The 21,321-nt window shown below is 39.5% G+C and overlaps 1 protein-coding gene across 3 annotated transcripts; it reads right to left on the bottom strand.

The window, feature by feature from the left end:
• Positions 1 to 932: 932 nt before the first annotated feature.
• FBXO7 (F-box protein 7) lies at positions 933 to 21,034 on the bottom strand. Of its 3 annotated transcripts, none has more exons than XM_029204878.1 (9): positions 20,583 to 20,714; positions 17,021 to 17,163; positions 11,786 to 12,013; positions 10,307 to 10,448; positions 8,040 to 8,123; positions 5,548 to 5,643; positions 3,563 to 3,739; positions 3,195 to 3,232; positions 933 to 2,186 (listed from the first exon to the last, which is right to left on the bottom strand). In XM_029204878.1, the coding sequence occupies exons 1-9, from the start codon at positions 20,617 to 20,619 to the stop codon at positions 1,797 to 1,799; spliced, it is 1,335 nt and encodes a 444-aa protein (XP_029060711.1). In that variant the 5' UTR covers positions 20,620 to 20,714; the 3' UTR covers positions 933 to 1,796. The 3 variants fall into 3 exon arrangements, with proteins under 3 accessions (XP_029060711.1, XP_029060712.1, XP_029060710.1); XM_029204879.1 differs by having other exon boundaries at positions 934 to 2,186; positions 17,021 to 17,315; positions 20,583 to 20,724; XM_029204877.1 differs by lacking the exon at positions 20,583 to 20,714 and adding an exon at positions 20,814 to 21,034 and having other exon boundaries at positions 1,488 to 2,186; positions 17,021 to 17,315.
• Between the last annotated feature and the right edge of the window lie 287 nt (positions 21,035 to 21,321).

Genomic DNA, 21,321 nt, shown 5'->3' with positions numbered 1-21,321 from the left:
TTTACAAGCTTCTGACTATAAAGCTAGTCAAGAAGAAAAGCTTCGGTGGTGGTTTAAAGAATTCAGAATAAACTATTGGGAGGACCACAAATTTAGGTGTGTGACACACCACTGGTATCCTAAACTGAGAGATCTGTCATGTAGGATAGTAAGTCCGAGGTGAGGCCGGAAAGTAGCACCTGTATCTGCAGGACACCAACACCATTCACGAACCTCTCAAGGACCACTCGAAAATGAATGCATTTTGAAAACTACTGTTTTATAGTATATGGTGCTTCTGGTCATCACTATGTCCTTCCATCCCCACTACACACACACACCCCACATACAGCGCAACCTAACATTATAAGGCCACAGAAAGGTGTACTAGAGAACCAGGATGTTTTTACCCATCGAAGTTTCAGGGTGACTCTTTCAACCCAGACCCAATTAAAGCCATATGGCCTCTGGTGGACACTTTTTTTAAAGGCTGTCCTATAGCTCAGATATTACAAAATACCACAGGAAAAAAGAATGTCAACAGCCCTAATCCTTTACCTATACATTAAGCTACTAAAGGTGACATGGCCTCTGGAAAATCGTATTAATTGACTGAATTTTCTACACTGTGATGGAAAAAAGACAATACATACGTATAGCAAAGAAAAAAAATTCATGTGTATGAATTCATGTGTAGGACTCTAAACTTTCTTGCAGCACATAGCATTCCAAGCCATTTCCTTATATGCAAAACAGATTTCTTAAAAAGCAGGAAGACATTGGCAATATTCCTATTTTCTGCATATACTAACAGTGTTTTATTCCTGTGTTGTGATTCAGATTTTAATGTCACTATAGCATGCTTCCAGTAGTTGTTTATGTGCTAAGACATTTGTGTTTGGTCTTTTTCTTGTTGTAGGAAAAATAAAACTTGAATTCTGTGTATTTTAAGTCTTAAAAGCAAAATGTTCTTCAAATAATAAGAGGATTTCTTTGCAGAACAAGTACCTGAGCAGCACTCAAAGCAGTGTAACTTTGTTGTTAAAATACGTCATCTACTTAGATTACAAATTAGGCTCCAAGCACTCAAAACACAAGGAAAAAGAAACTATAACTCCACTCCAGAAGAAGCCAGAAACAAGTCCCTAACAACCCAATGGTGGCCAAACAGTGCTGCTTCAGAGCCCAGATGTTTCAGCACAGAGCCTGAGGAACAGCTGCTGAGAGAGGGAGGAGGTGGACTGAGCTAGGTGTCCAAAGCACTCACTCCATGTCCAGTTCAACCAAACTAGCTCTGCTTGTATTCATTCCACAAACCAGGCTTCTGTGAACGATTTCAGGTGAAGAAAAGAGTGCCACTACAAAAATAATAATAATCTCCTGCAACAATCTGATGACACTGAATAAGTCCTTTGATCATTCTGAAATGTCCAAGTCATGCTGTAAAGCTGTTCTGAATATTTATTACATATCCTTCGGTAATAAAAGTCAAGACTGCCGTGTGATTCACACTTTTTTTTTATTATTATTATTCTGGTGTAGAACATTATCAATGTCTAACCTTCATTCTAGAGGGTAACTCACTCAGAGAGGGGATGTCAGGAACCAACTATTCCCAAGGCCAACCCTGTCATGCAGTAACCTTTGGGCTATACCACCCCTGGAGCTTTAAATATATCTACCAAAAGGCTTCTGTGAGTGCATTTCTCACCACCACAATCAGAAAACACTAGAGATAGCACCCCAACAAGATGACATCTGTAGTTTAAAAAAAAAAACAAAACCAGAACAAGCTCCAGCATGAGATTATAAATCAGTCACATGAATGGTAGCCGGCTGTCAGTTGGCCAACCCCTGCTAGGTCTTAAGGGAAATCTGTCATTGGGGCCACCTCGCCCTGGCAAGATGGGGTTAGGTCCTGGAAGAGGGCCGATTGGGTCAAAACGTGGTCTGAGTGGAGGGAACTGTCCAGGTGTCTCCCCAGGCCCAGGGATGAGTGAATTGATTGGATCCCCAACATAAGGAAGGGTTAGTCTTTCATCATATTCACCACCAATAATTCCTGGAGGAAGGAGAGAACTGGGAGGAAAAGGCCTGGGGTGCAAGGGGTTGGGGTAGAATGGAATGGGGTGGGGTGACGACGGCAGGAACATCACATGCCGCCCTCTCTGAGCTTCTTTTCTTTGTTTGTGCCTCTTCTTGTACAGCTATAGAAAAACAAGGACAATATATGGTAAGTGAGTTGGATATTTCCCCAAAGTTCGTTTGCTTTCATTGTATAGATCTATATATCTTTCCTTTTCCCATACTACCAAGGCAGGCAAAAAAAAACCAAAACAGTGCACAGAAGAGAACTTTTACCAGTTTCTATCTGCATGAGTAAGGTAGTAGATATGAACACAATGCCAAATGAACTCTATTCTTTAACCACACTGCAACTGAGCAATTGTGCCAATTTAGAGTAACAATACATCCAAAGGAGGGATAACTGAGTGACATGTATTCTCAAGACTGCAATCTAGAGCTCTCAAGCTGATATGCAATTTTAAGTCAGCCTTTTTTGAAAGTGGAAAATTTAAATATTTGTTGAAAATGTCATGCCACACAATATAAAAAGTTAAGGTACTGGCAGGGAAGGGGGTGGGGGGCCAGCACTTATGTTCAATTTCTCACCTAACTTATGTCCCTAATGGACCTCAATTTAAATAACAAAAAAGATGCTATTTTAGAGGATGGAACATATTCCTAAAGAACAGTACTATGTATTTTGTACATATTTGAGGACTTCCGTTGAATTTTATTCTCTAGTCCTTCATCCCAAGTTTCTGTGTCCTATCGATGTCTTTTTACAGTGGTATCTGCAAATAAAACAATATAACTTATTCTCTTCATAATTTACTATTCTAGCTAGCTGAACAGCTCAAGATTACTCCAGCACAAAAACAACTCAATTTTTTTAACAACAGAAGAAGGAAGAATATATTAAGGTGAAAACAGTCATTGTGTTAAAGATTCTTTTTCCTGTGTAATTACAAGACACTAAGGACTGAGTCTAAGGTAGAAGTTGAAAACATTTTCATTTACTAAAATTAGCAATAAATTTAATTTAAACATTGCATTATATCATAAAAAAGTGGAAAATATGCCCTTAATGTATTAATTCACGAGTTATTTCTGTGCTATGAATATTAGCCTTGGTATTTAAAAATACCTACTTCTTTCCAATCTGTGTCTCGACCTCTGACAGTACCATCTACAAAGAAAAAACAAAAAACAGAGATTTAAAAACGTTTCATTCATCCAACATTAAACCTGTCTTACTTCAGTTTTCTATCCTGAAATAGTCTGCTTGATCTAATGGACTGTTAGCATTGCAGAGAACACAGAAATGAAGGGGGAGAGTTTTCAGGACATAGACAAAGGTATATGAAGCTTAGAATCTCTTTACAATAAGGCTATGTTATGATTATTTCTTACTCTTAAAAAAAAAAAGCCCACAACTTAAAACTTCTGGCAAGCTGAGTAATTAAGACCTCAGTAACAAAGAACCCTTTTCTTGTTAACATGTTATCATGGAAATCACCTCGAAAATCCCGCAGATATAAACACCTCCACAGAAGTTGGTCATTCGAAGCAATACAGAGGTCACGACAAACTGCAGACAAAGACAGGACAGAACGAACATCCAAAAGTCGGAAGATCCGCAGTTTCAGCTCCAATGGGAGGACTACCAACCCAAACACATCTGGTAGGTTCAGTGCTAAAAGGAAAAAGACGATAGGTATCACTGAGTAAAGAACATCCAGTTTCCCCATATATTCAACCGAAGTTGCCAACTTTCTAAAGAGATGATAAATTAGATGGTATCCTCAATTATCCAAGTTTAAGTTATCTGTAACAAACTTTTGTCCCCAGGTTAACTCTATAACTACTACTAACTCCAAGCCCCTTATTCTCTTTATGTTTTAGTAGAGAAACAAATTACTTTTTAATACAGATCAAATAAATATGACAATTTCTAAATACTAGCCAATGGCCTCCTTTGTTTCAAGCGATATTCAGTACAGCAAAAAATTCTCTATTCAACTATAGAAAATGGATAATTAACTGGCTTGTGCAATTGGTTTCCAATGCTGCTACTTATTAGCTGTGTGCCTTTGGACAAGTTATTTAAACTCTAACTCAATTTTCTCATCTGTAAAATGGGTTAGTAATACTACCTACCTCACTGAGTTGAGAATTAAATGTGTAAATACATACAGAGTGCTCACAACAATGTTTGGCACATAATTAGCACTCGAGTGTTAGATTACTATTATTCGATATCTAGCTGAAAAAGAAGGGAGGTAGACAAATTCAAAAGCAAAACCAAGAAAGGAAAAGAATAATATATTCTGAAGTCAAATGAAAATTATTTTTTCATTATTAGCTCCTTTGAATATATGGGATACCATTCTCAACTAGCAAAGATAATCAAAGTCCAGTAAGGGGTTTTAAAATTCACATTATTCTTTTCCCTCACCACCAGCCAAAGAAGAAAACTATGATTATAATCGCCTTGGCACCATGCAACTTGAGACCTAAAATATCATTTTTCTACATACAAATAGCAGATAAAAGCCACATATCTATCTGTATAAACCTGAAATTATTTACCAGCCAAAGGAATGTGGTAGATTATGATTCTACCCTATCATTTTCTACCCTATAGTTATACTTCCCCATCCCACAGTCCAGGTTTGGCCATTTTCACTTGTTTTGTCCAGTGAAATGTGAGTGCAAGTGGCATATCATTTGTGAACAAAAGCTTTAAAAACCAACACATGGTTACGCCACTGGTCCTCTCTTCCCTGTGCCACAAGAAGAGCAAGCCCTGGATGAGGACTACTCACCACTCCTCGGCCAAAGCCAAGCCCCACACAGCACGTAGGCAAGTGAGACATAAATGTTCACTTAAGATTTTAAAATACTTTTTACTACAACACAAAGAGAAAGCTGATTAACACAAGGATTTTCAGTGAATTATAAACCTCACTGAATTAGCTTCACCATCTATAAAATGAGAGTAAAATCTACTTCAAAGTTGTTAGCATTAAATAAGAATGCATGTGAAATATCCAAAGTACCTAGCACAGAGTTCCAATAAATAGTTAAAAAAAAAAAAGTAGACCAAATTTACAGGCTATACGTTATTTATATATGTATTTATTGAACACTTACTATAGGCCTGACCGTGTGCTAGGCCATGAGAATACAAAAGTGAAAAAGACATATTCCCTGCTTTCAAGGTATTCATAACCTTAGGTGGAGAGAAATCATGTCAAAAATTATTATGATACACTGGATAAAGGGCTATAATAAAGATACATATAAAATGCAATGGAGATACAAAGAGGATGTGAAGAGCAATTAAGGAATTAACATTTGAGCTTAGTCTTAAAAGAGCAGAATTTCCACTAGGACGAGAAAAGAGGGAAGAAAAGAGGGAAGGTTTATGTCACCCTTAAACATATGTGAACTTACTATTCTTTCCAGCCATTCAACCTGTGATGATTTATCATTTCTCACCTTGTCGGGTAAAAGCCAGAAGAGGATACACCAGCTGGTCCTTGAAGAGGCGAGAGAGCTTCTGAAGATCTTTGTATATCTTGGCTACATTTTCCCCTAGAATATTTTTTAAATGAAAAATCAAAACACACAATCAAATGGAAAAACTTGAAATGGTGTTCTCTACTTCCGCCAAACCAAATCAAAGTGGTAAGTTAGTTTTCACAATTCCTACATAAACAGAAATGAACCAAAGTCTCTGGTCGAAGAGGAAGTAATACAATGTGTAACTCTGAAAGCTGAATCATCTTTAAACACATTTTTCCTTACTATAAAAGTAATTAGGAACTTACAAATAAAAGAATAACAGTACCTAGGTACTATAAGCCATAGTAAAAATTGATTAAAATGACTTGTCAAATGGAGCAGCATATTCCTACCCAACATAAAAATTACATATTGAAAATATTCAATATAATCTGAAAACTTGCAATCTAACAGTATTAACTTTCCTCCTCCTTTTTCATTTCCTTTTTCCTTATTTAACAGAAATCAGATCATCTGAGCTATATTCCTGTAAAAATTGTTCTTAAAAAACAGGTCTCAGGAGTCAAATCTATTCCAATCCTAAATTCTACCATTTATTAGCTCTGTGACCTTGAAGTAATTTAACCTCCTCTAGACCTGTTTCCTGATCTAGAAAATGGGCATAACAACCTCTACTGCTGTAGAATGTAGAGTATTTCTACTCCCCACAGCAAGGTCCTCCATAGTACAGAGATGAATATAAAGTGTTATAGCCAAGGAATTTCAAGTTTTTCTGGTCTTAACGGTAAGACCATCTTTACAGATTTATCAGTCTAGTTCATGCGTTCTCAACAAAAACAATATTGCCCCCAACCAGGCAAAAATCCCAGCTATTACATTGGTCTGTGACCCTCCAAAGGGCCACAGTATACAAATAAGTGTACAGTATATCTATGAAATTAAAATTTCATGAGGGAGAATGATTTGGGGGGAAATATGTGTACAAACTCTCCTTAGGGGATTGATAATGAAAAAATGGTTGAGAAACACTGGCCTAGTATGACATTAAATGTTCAGAGACCATTATAAATACGTATCTGATGTCTCCTTTTCTTATCAGCTTTAGTTTATATACATTAGTCTCTCAGGGCCTGATCTCCCCTGGGAACTAACAAGAATAAGTCTCAAGACCTTCAAAGCAAAGATCTAGATCTAGGTAGCTTCCCTTAAAAGACACTGCTGTAAGTCCCATCTCCCTGCTATTCCACACCATTCCCCATGTGGATTTTAAAACCCGCCTAAATTTACTATGAGGATAAAATGAAAAATACATCTGTAAAGGCCCATGTCCAGCAAAAGACAAGTACTAAAAGATGTTAATTCCCCTTCCACCTCATCTCTTCTCCTTCAACTACTTACCTGCCTCTCACACTTTGGGTTTAACTGAAAAAGAAAACTCGTCTTCTTTGCATCTATTAATTTTTATAGAACATAAGCAAAACCATGCCTAGAATGCAAACTTTTGGTAAATTTCCAATCTGTATCAAATAGCAACCAAATTTATATAAGTTTAAGCAAACTTTTTTTTTTTTTTTTTTTTGCAGTACGCGGGCCTCTCACTGCTGTGGCCTCTCCCGTTGCAGAGCACAGGCTCCGGACGCGCAGGCTCAGCGGCCATGGCTCACGGGCCCAGCCGCTCCCCAGCATGTGGGATCTTCCCAGACCGGGGCATGAACCTGTGTCTCCTGCATCGGCAGGCAGACTCTCAACCCCTGCGCCACCAGGGAAGCCCCTGAGCAAACATTTTGAGTGCAGTTTTTCCTTCAATAATCTTCGATAATGAAGTTGCATTGTATGGTTTTCACAAAACAGAGATCCTCTCCATACTGGTTAAATACAATGCTAGAAAAATCCACAAAGAGTAATTTAGAAATTATGAAGCATCAGGACTTCCCTGGTGGCGCAATGGTTAAGAATCCGCCTGCCAATGTAGGGGACCCGGGTTCGAGCCCTGGTCTGGGAAGATCCTACATGTCACAGAACAACTAAGCCCATGTGCCACTACTACTGAGCCTGCGTGCCACAACTACTGAAGCCTGCGCGCCTAGGCCTGTGCTCTGCAACAAGAGAAGCCACTGCAATGAGAAGCCTGTGCACCACAATGAAGAGTAGCTCCCGCTCACCACAACTAGAGAAAGCCCCTGTGCAGCAACAAAGACCCAATGCAGCCAAAAATAAAATAAATAAATTTATTTTAAAAAAAAAGGAAAGAAATTATGAAGCATCAATGGTGTGTGATGTATAAATATAATTCAGTATCCAAGACCCTAAGAGAAACAGGAAAGAAACCGAAACTCTGCAACATTGTCTTAAATTTGCTTTAATCTCATCCAGAAACTGTTAAGTCTTTTGAACATTACCTTTCTGTTTTTTTAAAGTGAACCTCTCAAAGCTTCACCCCAGAAGTTCAATCATGGTTATATTACCTGATTCCTCTTTGCAAATAAAAGATTCTGGCAGCAGCTGCAGTCTTTTCACACTTCTAATCTCATTGTTGATTTTTAGTGTAGCTGTAAATAAGCAACAGAAAGATGATGAAAAAGTTCTGCCATTTCATCAACTGCCTCCACTTTTTAGTGTGGACTTGCGTTCCCTTTGCCCCCATATATAGGAAACACACGTTATACAGACAAACTGCCCTACGCTTATTTCCTTCCCTCACAGCAAAGTCCAAAGTGCAAACCTGCATCACATTAAGTAAAATCACTCTAAAACACTTTTTAAAACTACAGTAAGCACCTTTATGTGAAACCCACTAAGTCTTACCAACAGCAGCTTATTAATAATTGAAAGATATGCAACAAGGTTAATAGGAGACAGTTAAACACAATACAATCATTATTTCTAATGAGGTCACTAAAAACTCTTTATTTTTTATTTAACCCTTGGCAGTGAGTCTTCTCTTATTTATTAAAAGAATCCTGCTAGTTTTCACAGTATCATCTCTCTCTAAACTCAGAGGATCAATATTCTTGACATCACCAGAGGGTTCATTTTTAATCCTACATGCAAAGGCACACTTCATCTCGTTCCATGAAAGAGCCAGTGATGTGCTCGTGCACATGTGCACTGAGCAGGATGTCTCGGGTGAAGCAAAGATTTAAGGACATACTGCTCCTTTTCAAAGAACCAGGCCTGGAATGGTTCTGGAATGGCTGTCTGCCACTTACATCCACAAGTAGATGATTTGCCAAGAATTATTAAAGGAACAAAGCATCAGAAACTAAGACATTTAGTAGCTATTCTCTATGTTAAGTATCTTAAGACTAGTAAATAAAGATTAATATACACGTGTCGTTAAAGTGATTTATAAGAAATTGAGGCAAAAATGACAACCTCACATTTACTATTTGACAGCTGCAACCTTGCAAGTGATGATGTGATGTAGCAGTATGATCAGATACTGTTGGCCCTCTTTGTATAAGAATGCCCAGCCAAAAGTTACATTTGCTAACTGTGATGAACTGTTGAAGAGACACTGCTAGGTCCTAGTGCCATCAGTCACGTCCTACAAATGTGAAACACCACTAAAGCTGAAAACGTGAGACTTTTAAATAACACTTCAAAGAACCTAGTGATTAAAAAGAAATAGAAGAAATTACATAAAGGGAACCTAAAACTACCTTTTAGTTCAAAGATCACAGTGTATGTCAGTGGCTTTCAAATAGACTTTAGCAGAAAAAGCTTTTCCCAACAAAACCTTACAAGGGACCTCACTAAATGAAACAGGCAGACGTGTTGCTGCTCAAGGTTCAAGTAGCGACAGTGGCTCTACCAAGCCACCTCCCTGCTCCCATCTCAGCAGAAACTAGCAGCTGCAGAACATGCTGAAAACCAGAGCTAAGACACGTCAAGGCAACTGCCTCTGCTGTATAAAAGATGAGCTGTAATGAAAAATTAAAAATGCAGGCATTCCAATCTGATCACTCTCTCTTACTTAGCTAGAAGGGTGAAGCTCAAAAGTCAAACCAGAGCAAAAACAAAAGAGTCTAGTCACTCAAATGGATCTCCAGGATGTGTGATTACGAGACTACTCCATAGACCCCTGGTAGCTGGTATAGATCTCTGGATGGCATCTGAGCTAAAATGAAATACAAAAATAGAATGTATTGCTAGCCAGTGAAATTTCTTAGTATGAAAGAGGAGAACTAGAAAAAGAAACTCTATTCAGAGTGACTTACTTGAGGGTGGGTAGTAGGGGGATAAAACACACACATACTGAGGCCTCAGAACCCTTAGCGGTACTTCTATGCATTCAGAGATGCCAAACTAGATAAAAAATGATCCCAGCTCAACCTCACCTTTCACCATCTCTCAGTTCAAGACCTTGGCTAGTAAAACAAAAATTAAAAAGCCATCCACAGGCATAAAGAAAAAGTATTCTTTAAAGAGTTCATATGTAATAGACTCATTTTACTCCTAGTATCACAACTCCCCCTGGAGCAAAACAATTACACAGTTAAGACAGCAAAAGAGTATAGCTGCCTCTAGAGTGAAGGCTGCTAGCATAAACATCAGCCCTGTATTCTGTAACCTTTCAGACCCATGTTATCAGTGGGCTTGGGATTAAACAAAGTTGAGAAAGACTCCTAACTGCATCATGATAGCCCATCACTTAAGTGGCTATGAAATTTCTGGAGAGAAACATGTAAAGATTCACAAACTAACAAGCATGACTATGCCATCCAATTACCATTTATGACGATGAGGTTTCCCAAAGGCACACAGGTGAGAGCAGCAGAGCCACCCTCGCAGAGAGGATGTGTGTACTGCAGCTTATACACGCCCCCCGACCTCCAGTTCTCCGGCATGGACACAGCTTTGGCTTCAGTCCCCTGGGGAGTGAAATGAAAGGGAAACAAATAATGAAGAACCGTATTACTCTCAAAAAGATTAAAAACCCAAGAGGCCCCTAACTTGTCTACAAATAAGCATTCCATACAGTCCCTTTAATAAAATTTATCAAATCATTAATACTTCTATTAATATTTAAAACTTTGATAGAAAAAAGTTACAATATATTATCTGCCATCAAAACTTTTGTTCAAATAGATAAAATAACATCAGAGATAGAGACTGATTTCTCACTTCAAAGTCTCACTTCTCTGCCTAGCAAAGCCGTATCATTATGCAAGATCCCAGTTCAAATACCACTTCCTTTGTGAAGCCTTTTTCAAAACAAATCCTTTGTCATTCCCACTCTCTCACCCTCTAACATTCTGTTCCTATTTCTATTGTTATATACTTCTATTATGTTATTAATTGTATTATAATATGTTATAATTCCCTTTTTGTTTCTCTCCCCCACTTACAGACTCCTTGAGGATAAGGACTGTCCCAGTATCTTTATATTCTAATTCCTGGCATGACATGGTGCACGTGTTCAATGATCACTGAATTAGTCTATATACTTGTTACTCATAACATGGCCCACAGACCAGCGGCATTGCTATCGTGTAGAGTATGCTCACATAATATCTCAGGCTCCACCCTAGATCTATTAAATCAGAATCTGCATTTAATAAGATCCCTAAGTATTCTTAAGCACATTAAAATTTGAAAAACTTCTAAATGTTCTCCTCTGTGAATCTCTGGCATCCTATATATGTATGTGTTTCTCCTACAATTTAGCCAATACAGTATAACGGTCTGTATACTTGTCTCTCCCTCCTACTCTTGGACTGTAAGCAAGCTGAAAGCAGAGACAAGGCACTGCACCTGACACTGGCAGACATTTATCAAATGGATAAGGAATGAATGAATGAAGGTAAGCAACTACAGCATAAGAACAACATCCCTCTTCCTAACTGAATCTTACTAAGTTAGTGGCAATTCACAGAACCACTAACATAAAAAATAACCTGGTGAGCCATCTATCTAGTCATGCCCAATCCACACGCACTGACAACATTTTACCTACATATGATCACATATAAACTTTTGGGTTTTTTTAAACCAAAGTTGCCATCAATTCTATAATACTAACTAAAAGCTGACAAGGAAATAAAGGAGAAAAAAAGAAGGAAAAGAGGGAAGGGAACATTTACTGACTGCCTACTGTATGCTCATCGCTGTGTTCGACACTTTACATTAATACCCAAACACACTTAATAAAGAAATCTAGAACACCACCCCTTTTCTAATGGGAAACTTTTGCTCTCTGTAGTCTTACCTGAGGTATGTAACCCGACTCCAACATGAGAAGATGTATGGATACTATCAGGGCATCACTGGGGTTAGAACAGTCAGCTGACTGATACAGGGTCTCTAATGAATGTGGCACTTGCCCTTCCACCGATTCGCTGCAGAGCATTGGTTCTGAGGGAAAGAAACCTGTGCCCTCTTCCGCATCCACGACATCTGGAATTGACTCAGCTTCAAAATTGTGACTAGGCCCTGACTGAAAAGGATAACAAAAACAACGAATTCTTTAAATAGACTTTCATCTTTTCACAGTAAATTTTGTATTCAAAGTGAACTGAGATTAGCGCTCAGAGGTTCAGAAATGGTACACATTTTCAGCAAGCCCTCCTCAACAAATGACCCTGCAATCTGCTCCTCCATCCCGAATTCCTTATCTCCATTAATTCTGGCTGATATGCCAAACACCTGGAAATCATCCTAGACTTCCCCCTCGACCTTATTAAGCGCCACCCCCAATATGATTAGCTGTCAAAGGTCCACTGACTCTATCTCCTAAATATCTCCAAAATCTGCCCCTTCCTACTCCAGTGGTACTTCAGACTCATTTATCTCCTAACCTCCAGCAACAGCCTCCCCAAGTATGCCTTCACTCCTCTTTCTTGTCTTCCAATACATTCCACCCACTGCTGCCAGAGTTCTTTGACAATTGAGAATCCAATTATGTCCCATGTCCCAGCTTAAACTTGCCAGTACTTCCCCTATGCAGACAGCAGCACTGCCCTAAATTGTGCCTTGGAATGTGACCCTAAGTGTTCTTAGGAAAAAAGAGGTCTACAATCAAATAAGTATGGAAATGCTACATGACATAGCCACCTAACCTCACCCTCCATATTCACAAAATACACTTTGGCATTATAAAGCTCTGAGAAGTCCAATAATAACAGAAAGTGTGCATAACATTTAACCAAGAAACACTATCCTCCTTCCTTAACACTCAGCATCCCCATAACACTTACTTATAATCTCACAGGTTTTTCATAGAGGCCATGCTGAGAAATGCAGGCTTACAAAATAAAGTCCAAACTCCTAAACTCCTTAGCATTCAGGGCCCTTCATCACCTGATCCCTGACTCTGTATCAAGTTCATATTCCACAGTCCCTTCCTCCCCATTCTGGTATTCCCCACCTCTTCAGGTTACAGACTACCTCTCTGCCTTGCAAAGGCCTTGATTATTGCACTTTATCACACTGTATTGCAACTTTCTGATTACATGTCTATATCCTACCATGACCACAAGCTTAGAAAGGAACAGACTACATGTCACCCATTTTTGTAACACCCGTACAATACCTGGCACACAGTAGGTACTCAGTAAATGCTTGTTGAACAAATGCTGAAGGATAATATCTTACAATTCTTACAATTTCATGTTTTTGATTTGTTTTCTAATTTACACCACACAAAAATTCTGTAAAATAGGTAAGACAGATGACATCCCCTTTTTATATGTACTGTAATTTTGATTCAGATTAAATAACATAATCAAGGTTACCAGCTAATAAAAATTTGAAATAAACAAAGATCTCCAGACTCACAGTTCAGGGCCTTTAGACACAATACACTGCTTCAGTAAGACTGAGTTACCTATATTAATTTTGCTCAGAAAGACTATTTCCTAGATATGTGCTCAACTCTTAATGCAAAGCACATGTTTCTTTTAAGTTCGTATTTCCATTAGGAAAGGAACAGAGGAAATTAAAATTACATAATATGAGTGAAACGGTGGAAGAATGTAAGGGAACAAGAGGTTGTTTCTTTCAAAATCCCTGAGGACCTGAGCCCTGATGGCTTATGGAAAAGATACAAATTCATTTGTAAAAACCTAGAGGTTGATGACAATCCATATTACCTAAAAACGACGCTCCATCATATTTTTGAGAAAGGAGAAACTACTTATTAAAACCACTTAACACCTAACTAAATTATGAATTACAGGCGTACCTGGAGATATTGCAGGTTGGGTTCCAGACCACTGCAATAAAGTGAATGTATCACAATAAAGCAGGTCACACAACTTTTTTGGTTTCTCAATGCATACGAAAGTTATGTTTACACTATACTGTAGTTCTTAAGTATGCAATAGCATTATGTCTAAACAATGTACATACCTTAATTTAAAAATACTTTTTTGCTAAAAAATGCTAACCATCACGTGAGCCCTCAGTGAGTCGTAACCTTTTTGCAATAGTAACATCAAAGATCACTGATCACAGATCATAACAAATATAATAACAAAAAATTTTGAACTATTATGAGAATTACCAAAATGTGACACAGAGACAGAAGTGAGCAAATGCTATTGGAAAAATGGCACCAATAGACTTGCTCAACGCTGGGTTGCCACAAACCTTCAGTTTGTAAAAAATACAGTATCTGCAAAGCACATTAAAACTAAGTGCAATAAAATGAGGTATGCCTGTATATATGCTCTTTGCTTCTTATACCTAACTTTTGGCCATTTACTACTTACTGACAGTCGTATGGGAGAGAATATATGTGGGAAAAATATTTTAAAAGGTTACCCCAGACTGATAATGACATGGGAGGAAGATATCAGAATCCCCTGGTGAGCTTATCAAACTCTACTCTCACTCCACGAGAACCACTGACGTTCTCTGAGCCATCCTGATATGATATAAGTACTTATCATATTCTTCATGCATGTGGAGATGAGAAAAAAATGTTTAGCACCACCTCTCTAAACAGATCATTTGTCATATGTCATTCACAAATGAGTGGAACAAGTATGGAACAGGACCCTAATATTAGGGTCTGATACTTTTTAGCTGATTGGTAAATTATAAAAATCATCTATGTCCCCACTAAGATTTTACAGTCACCCTATACAAGTCGTAGAATAAAAAACAGCACGCTTTTAGAATTGAAATTACTAACATGAGGCAATACTAATGTCTCAAAATTTTCCAAAAGGAAACTAGTAAAGTAACCATCATATACACTATGAAAAGTAAAGGGAATGGATCCTTCTACCAGAATCTCTGAATGAGTCTATCATCAAAAAAGATTCAGAAATGTAATTTAAATATCTGACTGAATATTCTTACTCATTCTCTAGATTACTTCTATGAGACAGAATCTCAGAGATACATAATAATTTCTGAAAAGAAAATTCATAAAAATACTTTGAGCTTTATAAAAGCTTTTTTAACTTACTTAATCTCTCTGGATACTATTACTAAAAATCTAGACATAGATGATTTTTATAATTTACCAATCAGCTAAAAAGTATTTTTTAATATCTGTCTATACTTGATGACATATAGGCACAATGAATACTTATAAATATTTAAAGCCTGCAAAAAAAAAATTAAGTTGACATGATGAATGTACACACACAAAACAATTAACAAGATGGCATGTGTACTGGTATTAAAATATTAAGTAATAAAGTGATCATTTGTGCCATACAAGAAATCAAAAGGCAGAATAGTAAATAATGAGGTGTTTACAAGGCAATAAAGATGATCAATACAAAGGAATTGAAGAAAACTACTGGGCTGCCGTTGGCAGGGCCTTGGAAGGTGGGTAGAGATGCGGACAGCAGAGAGAGGACAGGGAGGGGGTTCCATGCCGGGCGAGCAGCAACAGCAGAGAGCGAAGCAGTCGCTAGGCCGTGCGTGTGTGTGCGTGTGTGCACGTGTGTGTGTGTGTGCGCGCGCATGCAGGTGTGAGCATGTGCAGGTGCGCACGTGCGCAGGTGCTTGCTGCGAGAGGGACCATGAGGAGGAGGAGGAGGGGTCCAGTCTGACTGCAGATGGCAGTTGACAGGAGGGAGGAACAGAAACTAGCCCCCAAAGGTTGTTGTGCAACTGCTCAGAAAGCCTTAAAAACTAGGTACAGGAGGACAGACAACATTTTCCTCGTCTGCGACATGAGAGGGTTGAACTAGAGATATTTGGACTTTTTCAGTTCAAAAATTATGAGCCCAGGTATACCTATGACACAGAGTTACCTAAGAGCAGGGGAACAACATAATCAAAAATGTGCAGGAGGGGGCTTCCCTGGTGGCGCAGTGGTTAAGAAACCTCCTGCCAATGCAGGGGACACGCGTTCGAGCCCTGGTCCGGGAAGATCCCACATGCTGCGGAGCAACTAAGCCCGTGCGCCGCAACTACTGAGCCTGCGCTCTAGAGCCCGCGAGCCACACTACTGAAGCCCACGCGCCTAGAGCCCGTGCTCCGCAACAAGAGAAGCCACCGCAGTGAGAAGCACGTGCACCGCAACAAAGAGTAGCCCCCGCTCGCGGCAACTAGAGAAAGCCCGCACGCAGCAACGGAGACCCAATGCAGCCAAAAATAAATCAATAAAATAAATTTATTTTAAAAAAAAATGTGCAAGAACAAGATGAACCCAGAAAGCAAACTGAAGAACACACACTGGAAGCCTGGAATGGAAAGGAAAAACAGGCAGGGCTTGTTAAGGGGCTGGATATAAGGAGTCAAAAATCATTCCACAGTTTTAAGCTCAGGAAAACAGTACTGCCACTGACAGAGGAGGAGCTGGTTTGGGAAGAAAACATCAGTGCACATATTTTCAAATTTACATCAGCATCTAGAGTCTGAGGTGACAATTTTTTTAATTTTAAAAACTTAAAATACACACACACAGGAATATTACTCGGCCATAAAAAAAAGAATTAAATTCTGCCATTTGCAATAACATAGATGGACCTAGAAGGCAGGATGCTTAGTGAAATAAGTCAGAGAGAGAAACACAAATAAATACTCTATGTTATCACTTATAGGTAGAATCTGAAAAATAAAACGAATGCATACGACAAAACAGAAACAGACTCACAGGTATAGGCAACAAACTAGTGGTCATCAGTTGGGAAAGGGCAAGATAGGGATATGGAATATGAACTACTGTGTATAAAATAAATAAGCCACAAGGATATATGGTAGAGCACAGGGAAGTATAGCCATTATTTTGTAATAACTTTAAATGGAGTACAATCTATTAAAAAATTGAATCACTACGTTGTACACCTGAAACTAATATAATATTGTAAACCAACTATACTTCAATAAAAATAAAGTATTTAAAATAAAAATAAATTTTCTATAAGATTATAATCTGCAGTCTACTGATGATAATTATCCTGACTGGTACAGAATTCAATTGAGCTATTCAGTATGATTTATCAACTACTCCATTTCTTGTCTCGATTTTAATACCCACCATACTTCCATCATTCCAGACATCAGATTGGGCTGCCTGTCCTTGGAATGAATCACGCAGTTGTTCATCCTGCATGCTGGACTGCCTGGAGCTGGCGGCCAAAGAGGGTTGGTCATTATTCTGGAGTGAGGAATGCTCTGAATCTGTGGATGAAGGTAAGTTAGGTGCTGCAATGGCATCTTCAAGAATCAAACATATCAAGTCCCCAGAAACAATCCCATATGAAGCCAAGGTCTCTTCATCTCCAGTGAGGGCATCCTCGTTGTTCAGTGTAATTGCAAACCGGGTATCAGAACTGCCAAGAAAGACGGATAAGGATAGTAAGGCTACCTATTACCATTACCCACAGTAATACATTTGAAACATATATAAGGTACATGGTATGACCCCAGCAGAACTAATGAAAACAAAACGAAGATAAGAGGAAAGCCAAAGCTTGGAAAAAGTATCAAAATTATTTATTCTTATTACCAAATGCTTAGGTTATAGATTCTAGCCTGGGGGATAGGATCAGTAATTCTCTATCATTAATCCATGTTTTCATCAATTCTAAGATACACACTTTTTTATAGTTTGTCATCTTTGAAACAGGATGCTTCTTACAATCGATGACATCACAGCTTAATGGACAGCATTTTTTCACTTAGTGTGACATAAGAATGTGCATCTCAGGATTGACAGCAACTGAGATTCAATGAAATATAGCCTCTTTAAAATATAAATAATATTACATCATTCCTCTGCTGAGAATTCTCCAATGGCTTCTATTTGACCTTGGAATAGAATCCTTAACATGCCCTCCAAAGCCCAACATCTGACCCACTTCTCCTACCTCACCCATCCTCTTACTAGCTGTTCTCCATTCGACTCATTCCTAAAAACAGATCAACCTCACTGCAGCCTTTGGGCCTCTGCATCTGCTCTTCCAGTTCTTCAAATGACTTGAGTCTTTCTCATCATCCAGGTCTCAACCCAAATGTCACCTCTTCAGAGAAGCCTTCCACCTGCCTCCATCACTCTATTTCATTCATCTGTTTTATTTTTATTACAACATTGCTATTTGAAAATATCATATTTATTTGCTTATCCGCTCTCTTCCCCACCCCTACAACTAGGAAGTAAGTTTCATGAGATGGGTACCTTGTCTGTCTAGTTCAAAACTGTTATCTCCAGCACTTGGCAAATACAAGTATTTGTGGAATGGATGCAACCAATAAACATTAGATGGAGAGATCAAGATGAGGCTGAAATCAGGGCTAATTAACAATATCCTTCCAGGACAGTTAGCTTATGGTTCCAAAATACTAGACCCATGTCCTAAACAAATATTCGTAACCACAAAAAGTCAGATGAGTGCATGTAGATGACTGAGTATAAATTCATCCCTCCTACTGATAAGTTCAACCTTCTTACTGAACACCAGTTATAATGTCTTTTATGTGAAAGACAACACAAATCCAAAAACCCTGTGCTAAACAAGCTAAGAGCTCAAATTAGTCTGAAGCAAGGAACTCCCATCCTTTCTGCATCGCAGATTATCTGACCTTGAGAGAACCATCATCATTTCATTACATAGTGGTGAGGAATAATTAACAAACCACTGCAGAACATTTTATAAGACATATACACTCAGCAATGTTAACTTCATTAACTTTTTGAGAGATTAACAAAGGATGAAGTCCTTTGAAAATCATGTTCTGTTTATTTGTTCTTAAAATGCTACATTTTCAAAAGTGCTCCCCATAATTCATTTATGTTTTTTCTTGCACATATACATTTTTTCTTACCAATTAAAGTGTCTTTGGTAGAGAAATTACTGAAGCTTTAACAACTACTCCTGCTTATTAGAAAATAAGTAGCAATGCCTCTGTTTTCAAATGTGTTGATAAATGTTGAAAATCTGCCAACTACCCAGAAAAACAACATCCCATTTTTAGCAGAAAAAAAGAAAAACACCTCAAATGAACTATGTTTTTATGGATCATTTGTCACAGCACAAGGTTGTTTTTTTAATGGTATCTAGCACAATGTTTGTTCAAATATCGATTTGTAAAAAAGGTAAAGAAATGTCTGCTTACTAAAATGTCGGCCTCCCCTTTAGAAAAAGGGAAGAGCTATTTCTAGAGTAATATATGGTTTTCCAGGAGAGTCGTTACTGATCCTGTTTTCTGAAACTGTGAAAAAGAATAATATTTTCATCAGGAACTGCCACCCTAGAAACTCCAGGCCTTTGAGAATTATTTTATGACAATCCCAGATCCACTTGCTCAGCAAGGACACTTTAAAAGTAATAATATCATATGGACACATTTTTAAACTGCCCATTTATTATAAAATGAACATACTTTCAGAAGAATGAATTTACTTTCACAAGCTGAAGCTTAACATTCCTTCCAGTTAACCAGCCTCGACCGTAAAAACAAACCTGAAAGCGAAACTAACTTGGGCTCTTGGGTAAACAAAGCATCATATTGCGTTTCACATCCTTTCCAGAGTGTCCCACCTAATTAAAAAATAATAAAAAATATATACATATATATGAAAATAAAAAGAGAAGTTAATTTTGACAATTCGTGGTGGGGTAATGATGCCAGCATACAAAACACTTAGGTTTAACAACAAGAAAAAAACAACAGGATGTCAATTAATATAATACCTAAAAGGAGTTATGTCAATGCCTCATTTTCTGTATTTATGTTTTTAATTTGGAGGAAAAAAGGCTGACTTTGAATGCAGCATTGTCTTAACCTGAAAAATGAAAGGATGAGACGTTCATAATACGGCCTCATTTTACCGAATTCCCTAAAAATAAAATGTAAGTTTATAAAAGTCTTACGAAGGAACCATTTAATTAACAGAAAGGTTTTCTTTTGAAGAATTCATCTAAAAAGCCCCAAAGAACATCTTTTTTATTTTTTCTCAGCACACTCAAATTCCAATTCGGTAGCTCAGTATTTGAAGAGGACCACCCTTACGTTTGTCCCGCTACTCCCAGATTACTGTCCCCAGGATACCCTTTTGGAAACAAAGCAGCCTCGTCTGCGGCCCCATAAATAACAGAATTTGATCCATTACTTCTCAATGTCACTGCCCCCAAACTGCAAGCTCTCCAGGGTCATCATAAGGCCAACGTTTTCCATAGTTTTTATCCAAAAAGAAAAAAAAAAGCAACATCTTGCCCAGGAAAATATTATTATTTGAAACAGACCGACACACTGCACTTTGTAAAACTGCAGCTGGGAAGTCAAAGTGCCCACAGCGGCGCCTGGCACGTAAACACTTAACGGAGCCTTAAGGTAACTGCAGCCTGAAAGCAGCGGTACCAGGTTACAGGTGGCCTCGGATGGAGGGCAGGTTTCTAACTCCTTCTAGTACTTTCCAAACTTTTTCACTGAAATACTCCGACAGCTGGAGATGGTGAACTTAAACCCCTGAGAGCCTCGAAAGGTTTAACCCAAGCCAAACCCATAATTTCCAACCTTACATTTCAAAGGACGTGAGAATTTTGCATCCTAGCCTATCCCTAGATTCGTTTACTGCAAACACGGAAGCGAAGCCTCACCCTGGAGGGGATCGGAGCCCCCGAGACGCCGGGCCATGACCTCTGGGAGCCGGGACCCCGCACGCTGCAGCCCCAGCACCCGCTAGCCGCCCGGCCTGCGCGTCACAGTGCAGGACCGCTGGCCCCACGACGCCCAGCTCGCCGCCCGGCCTCACGTGACAGCTCGGGGCGTGCCCGCGCCACCCGGCGCTCCTCCCCGACCCGCCGCGCGCGCCCCCGCCTCTCGCGTACCTGTACCCCCAGGTGGGCAGCAGGGCCTGCCTCAGGTGCGCGCGCAGCTGCCCCAGCGTTGGCTCCGCTTGGGGCATCTCCAGCGGCCAGGTCCGCTTCTGAAGCCGGACCCGCAGCTTCATGGCGGCCGCAGGAGGGCCCAGAGGCCGGGACCCCGAGGCGGCGACGGTGACGACTGCGCGGCCGGTCAGCTCCCGCCTCAAGCGGCAGCGGCCCCGGAGCGGCGACTGCCGGAGCTATGGGGATGCTGAGGTGTAACGGCGTGAAGGCCCCGCCAGGCCGGTCTCTGGAACATGAGTGCCCCACCCCCTCTCTTGAGGGCGCCCCCTGGAGCCCACCCCGCGAGCAGGCTGCTGGTGGCCTGCGTGGAGCCAGGCCGCTCGGGAACTCGCGATCGATGACTCGGCGCGCGACAGCGGCCCCTGGGAGCCCTAGGAGCGCACTGCGCAAGCGCCCAGACTGCCGCAAGGAGCGGGTGTCGGGGCTCTTCTGGTTTGTCGCTGTGTCA

The sequence above is a fragment of the Monodon monoceros genome, unplaced genomic scaffold (genome assembly GCF_005190385.1).
Source record: "Monodon monoceros isolate NGI ecotype Baffin Bay Population unplaced genomic scaffold, NGI_Narwhal_1 Super_Scaffold_6, whole genome shotgun sequence".
In the NCBI taxonomy this organism is placed as follows: Eukaryota; Metazoa; Chordata; class Mammalia; order Artiodactyla; family Monodontidae; genus Monodon; species Monodon monoceros.
Note: the sequence above shows the minus strand (reverse complement) of the source record. Positions and strands in the feature narration are given on the sequence as shown.

Bases quoted from the DNA above. Each gene is read 5' to 3' on its own strand.
- FBXO7 (XM_029204877.1), bottom strand. From the start codon at position 20,935: ATGAAGCTGCGGGTCCGGCTTCAGAAGCGGACCTGGCCGCTGGAGATG. The intron at 10,449-11,785 runs GTAAGACTACAG...TTCACTCCCCAG, and splicing joins AGTCGGGTTACATACCTCAG to GGGACTGAAGCCAAAGCTGT. The intron at 3,233-3,562 runs GTGATTTCCATG...TTTTCTTTGTAG, and splicing joins ATATCTGCGGGATTTTCGAG to ATGGTACTGTCAGAGGTCGA.